Source organism: Chiloscyllium plagiosum, unplaced genomic scaffold, assembly GCF_037043375.1.
Source record: "Chiloscyllium plagiosum isolate Xiang-an unplaced genomic scaffold, Cpla_swu_hap1 HiC_scaffold_34, whole genome shotgun sequence".
NCBI lineage: Eukaryota > Metazoa > Chordata > Chondrichthyes > Orectolobiformes > Hemiscylliidae > Chiloscyllium > Chiloscyllium plagiosum.
Genome location: NW_028270172.1, coordinates 9836873 through 9842872, shown reverse-complemented (window position 1 = coordinate 9842872; position 6000 = coordinate 9836873). Strand labels below are relative to the sequence as shown.

The 6000-nt window shown below is 41.5% G+C and overlaps 1 protein-coding gene across 1 annotated transcript in view; it reads right to left on the bottom strand.

Annotated features, from left to right (window-relative positions):
* Positions 1-2155: 2155 nt before the first annotated feature.
* Positions 2156-6000, bottom strand: part of phlpp1 (PH domain and leucine rich repeat protein phosphatase 1) — a 207600-nt gene continuing 203755 nt past the window's right edge. Inside the window, exon 17 of the mRNA XM_043719602.2 lies at positions 2156-4138. Coding sequence (XP_043575537.2) covers positions 2984-4138 — 1155 coding nt within the window. The 3' untranslated portion in view covers positions 2156-2983. The remainder of the gene's footprint in view (positions 4139-6000) is intronic.

The window sequence follows — 6000 nt, the reverse complement described above, 5'->3', positions numbered from 1 at the left end:
TTAACAGTGGTTTCCAGAAGAGAACTGTATAAATATTTGAAGATTATAAAGTGTTTGCAAATGCAAAGAAGCAGTGGTGTAACAACTGGTTTACTTTTTGAATGTGTTGGTGCAGACCTGATAGACTGAAATAACCTGCTTCTGTACGTACTATTGTATGATTTCAAAATTGTCATTAAGACAAGTTATAAGTGGTTATCTACTTTGTTTGGATTAGACACCCCAATTCAATAGACAATAGGTGCAGGAGTAGGCCATTCAGCCCTTCGAGCCTGCACTGCCATTCAATATAATCATGGCTGATCATTCCTAATCAGTATCCTGTTCCTGTCTTATCTCCATAACCCTTGATTCCACTATCTTTGAGAGCTCTATCCAACTCCTTCTTAAATGAATCCAGAGAGTGGGCCTCCACTGCCCTCTGGGGCAGAGCATTCCACACAGCCACCACTCTCTGGGTGAAGAGGTTTCTCCTGAGCTCTGTCCTAAATGGTCTACCCCGTATTTTTAAGCTGTGTCCTCTGGTTCGGCACTCACCCATCAGTGGAAATATGTTTCCTACTGCCAGAGTGTCCAATCCTTTCATAATCTTATACGTCTCAATCAGATCCCCTCTCAATCTTCGAAACTCAAGGGTATACAAGCCCAGTCGCTTCAGTCTTTCAGTGTAAGGTAATCCAGCCATTCCAGGAATTGACCTCGTGAACCTACGCTTCACTCCCTCATTCTTGAGGTATCAAACATGGTATCAAACATGCTACAGTTGTATAAGTCATTGGTGAGGCCGCCCTTGGTTGTATTGTGTTCAGTTTTGGTCCCCCTGTCATAGGAAAGACATAATTAAACTGGGAAGAGTGTAAACAAGATTTACGAGGATGTTGCCAGAACTAGTAGGCCTGAGTTATAGGGAGAGGTTGGCCAGGACTTTATTCCTTGGAACGTAGGAGAATGAGGGGTGACCTTATTGAGGTGCATAAATCATGAGGGGCATGGGTAGGATGAATGTATATACTGTAGTCTTTTTTCCAGGGTTGGGGAATTGAAAATTAGAGGGCATAGGTTTAAGGTGAGAGGGGAACGATTTAAGGAGGACCTGAGGGGCAACTTTGTCACGTGGACAGTAGTGCGTATATGGAATGGGCTGCCAGAGAACGTGGTTGACGCAGGTACAGTAACAACATTGAAAATACATTAGGATAGGTACATAAATGGGAAGGGTTTAGATTGATATGGATAAAATTCAGGCAACAGGAACTGGCTGAGTGGTCAGCATGGACCAGTTTGGGCTGAAGGGCCTGATCCCATGCTGTATTAAACAATGACTCTATGTGATTTGTCTGTTCTAGGTCTTGAATGCCACACACATGAAACAGTCTGCTAAACAGGTTTGGGACACAAAATCCTTGCTCGACAGTTAGTGATCATAATTGTTGATGCCATCTGACTGTAACACTAACATATAACTTCTGAACAATGTTCGAAAAATATTACAGAGTATGTGGACTGAAAATTATCCACCAAGCATTAGAATTCAAATGACTAACATTCTCTGGTCAAAACAAAATCCACATGGACTTCCTAGTCTATTATTTTCTTTGCCTTTCTCGAATTGGACAAGCAGGGATTAAAGGGAAGAACATTCTTGCTATTGTTCAAAATAAATGCCCTTTATGCAAGTCTGAGAGCAGACAAAGTTTCAGTTTAACATCTCACAGTATGTTTTACAGTGTAGCACTTCTTCAGTATTGGTCAGCCTGGATTTTGAGCACAGGTTTCTGCAGTGGATTTAAATTCTCAACTTTCTGATTCAGAGGTTATAGTGGTACCCATTGAGTCACAGGCAAATCTCATGTCAGAATTTCATATTGATTTTCTCACCCAGCTCCCATCTATCTCTCCTAGTAAATTCCTGCAAGGATACTGTACGCATAAGACCCATTGTGAATCTATAGTTATTATCAAGTCATAAAAGGCTGGTATTTTCCTCTTTGTGAAACACTGAAATAAGGCAGTGACAACAAAAACACCTTGGTTCTATGCAATACCTTTTTGGTCTCTTGAAGTATACTGCTTAGGAATTGATCTTTAATGAAAGATGAACCATACAGGTTTACCTAAACTGCAGATTTATTTTAAACAAAAGTGTATTAACATATCTATTTAAGAGTCCTTTGTATATCATTTTATCTTCTTTGTGACAACATTAGGACACTGCTGGTGTGAGCAGCAGACGACATGGTAGAGCAGGAACTCAACTGTAAAAGCAGGCCAACTGAAAGAACAAAAGGTGATCCGAAAAGAGAAAGCATGGCAGGTGGTAATCACATCAAAATCCAGTTACTCATTACCTCATTATAGTTGCATTCAGGGGATGATTTTTTAAAAGAAAGTCCTCTTTGCTTTATTCTCTTCCAGATACAGGACTCTGATGGTGTAACATTGTGTTTTTGCATCACTATACAACATTTAAACTATTTACAAATAATTTGTGAATCAGCTGTTCTCTCGGAGAAGATTAGTAAAATCTCAGTGACTATGTCACATTAATGAGTTTGCAACTCCTAGGAGTTAGTCTTTAAAGTCTACAAATTTCTATGACTTTCACTTTAAAAAGCCATGATTTTAGAAATACATTTATAACATTATCTAGAATCATTCATTCATAATACTTAGGCTTCTGTTTTTAAAACAAATACTCAATAGTTTACAAATAATGACAGCCTGCAATATACTAAATATGTTCTCGTCTTGTACAAACAATGTTCTATATGAAAATTTGTTAATTTTTTTATCTTAATTAATCACAACATAAGAACAGTGCTAAAGATGATTTTTTTTAAAAAATGGCTGCACATCAGTGTGTGCAACTGGCAGAGAGGGCTTAGAAAGGGCAACAAAAATATCTCAACTGAACAGTCTCAATTTAGAAGTAAAAAGAGCATACAAGGCTCAAATTGATTAAAACTAATTGTTTTCCTGCTGGTCATAGAGGTGTATCATAGCAATCTGGGAGCAGGTCCAACTGATACTGACGTTGCTGTTGCTCCTGGTGTTGCTTCATAATCTCCTTCACTTCTTCCTCCAATTCTGGGGGAATGATGAATTGATCATCTGGATCAGGCTGTGCAGGGGCAGCAAAGTAGCCTCCACTCTTTTTCATCGGTACATCAGCTGCCACCTCAATCAAGTTGTGGCTCTTCTCCGAAGGTGCAACAGAACCATTTCCACGCCTTCGACCAATAGTCCCTGTAGTGGAGTACTCAAACCTACTGCTGTCATTATCCAGCCAATCACTGTCACCATGCATTTTAAGAAGATGTGTTTTTTCAGAGTTTTCATCTTCATTTGCGCTGATTACTATTCCCTCATCGCACGCATCAGAAGTTAAGTGCATTGACATTTTTTCCTTCATCTGACTACAATGAATGTCAACCTCAACTTCCACTCTGCTGCCATTGGAAAACACACCTTCAATAGGCTCCTCATCTTCGCTGTCCAATCCATTATCTGAAAACGTGCTGGAGAAGGTGGCACTGGACAGCTGCCGCTGGAATGAGCTGGTCAAACATACTGGATGCAGCATACAACGCTGCTCACCATGGAACGAGGAGCCCCCATCATTAATTGTGACTGGAGGAGGCTCATCAGAGGCCGTAGAACCCACTTCACTGCTCATTTCTGAGGTGGATATTTCACTGCTTATCTCTGAGGCAACACCACTGCTAGATGATGGCATCCCCAAGGTATCCCCCGGTCTGTCTTTTATTATCACATTTACTGATGGAGGAAAAATACCTGGGCTGGGAGGTGGTACACCATTCATGTCACAACAGCAGAAGCAGTCTTCACTAACGTTCAGCTGGACAACCACAGCACTGATGCTATCATTGCATCCATAGCTCTGGGCCAGGGTACAAAGCTTCTTGGCAGCAGCTTGAGCGTCAGGGACATTTCTCACAGACTCGACAGCTTCCAAATGGGAAATGCTGTCCCAGAGACCTTTACTACCCAGAATGAAGAACTCATCTTGAGGAGTGAGTGTAACAGAATGAACATGAGGTCGAGGCACAACATATGGATGAAGGAATGTGTAGCCCAAAATCCTTGTAGAATCAGTCACACCGTTAACTTTATTGTCCTATAATAAAAGGGGAAACATTAATTTCAGAACGAGTGCAAATAATAGATAAAGGAGGTGTAGAAATTATGCAGAATAAAACATTCACAGACTCCCTATACTGTGGAAGCAGGCCATTTGGCCTGTCAAGTCTACATTGACCCTCTGAAGAGCGCCCACCCAATCCCTGCAACTTCTCATTTCCCATGGCCAATATCCACCTAATCTACACATTCCTGGACACTATGGACAATTTAGCACAAATAATCCATCTAACCTGCACATATTTAGACTGTGGGAAGAAACCAGAACAGCCAGAGGAAACCCACGCAGACACAGGGAGAATGTACAAACTCCTCACAGACAGTTGCCCAAGGTTAGAATTGAACCTGGGTCCCTACTGCTGTGAGGCAGCAGTGCTAACCCCTGAGCCACCATGCTACCCTATATTTGTAGACAATACAAAATAGAAAAAAAAGCTACATCCTACATTTTTTTTTTAATTTGGTCAGAATTGGAATTCAGCAGCAGCAGCAGCTTCTTTGTGTCATAATTTGTTCAGAAATCAAGACATGAGAATATCAGACTTTTCAAAAAGCAACAGTTCTTAGGTTAAGTATTTTTAAAATATAATTATGGAAGGTAATTTTAACAAAAATACATGACAAGTTGGTTATGCCAAAGGTTTTACTTGGTCAAAACAACTGTTCTCTGCTCTGCTACTCAATACAGAAATTATGGTTTCCTGGATCAGTCAAGCCAGGTGTTTCAATCTGAAGAAACCTTAGCACAAACATTTCATTTCCAGAAAAGGGAGAATCAGTAGAATCTTTTGAAGTTCAGGTCATCACTGTATTGAGAATTAATTTGGGATTGTTACAGCTTTGTTGGCTGCATGTATACCATGCAATAAAATTATTAGGGTTAGAGTTTACAGATGTGCTCTTATTTCCTTAAAAATTGAAGGGAGTGAATGTTTGTGCATGTCTTTATCAACTAAATAGGCTGCTCTATCCTGGATGGTGTCAAGTTTGAACATTGTCAGAGCTGTACTCACCCAAGCAAGTGGGGAGAATTCCTGACTTATATCTTGTGGATGGTGGACAGATTTTGGGAGTCAGGAGGTGAGTTACTCACTTCAGGACAATATTTGTGGTTACTACAGTTTAATTTCTGGTCAATGGTAACACGTAAGATGTTGATTGTATGGGATTCAGTGAAAGTAATGCCAATGTATGTCAAGTGGTGATGGTTAGATTCTCTCATGGAGAAGATGGTCATTGTCTGGCATTTGTGCAGTGATCAAAGACTATGGTGCTGGAAAAGCACAGCCAGTCAGGCAGCATCCGAGGAGGAAAGTCGGCGTTTTGAGCATAAGCTCTTTATCAGGAATGAGGCTTCTGGCCCAAGGGGACTGAGAGATAAATGGGCGGTGGGTGGGGCTGAGGGCAAGGTAGCTGAGAAAGCGATAGGTAGATGAAGGTGGGGGTGAAGGCGGTAGGATGGAGAGGAGGGTGGAGTGGATAGGTGGGAAGGATGATGGACAGGTAGGACAGTTCAAGAGGACAGGGCTGACTAGCATGGTTGGCTCTGGGATAAGTGGGAGGAGGGGAAGTGAAGAAATTGGTGAAATCCATATTGATTCCATGCGGTTGGAGGTTCCCAAGGCGGAAGATGAGGCGTTCTTCCTCCAGGCGGCAGGTCATTAGGGTTTGGTGGTGGAGGACTTGGATGTCCTTGGTAGAATAGGAGGGGGAATTAAAGTGTTCGACCACAGAGCGGTGAGTTGTATAGTGAGATGTTCTCTGAAACATTCCACAAGTTGGCTCTATCTCCCCATTGTAGAGGAGACCACATCAGGAGCAACGGACACAGTAGGTGAT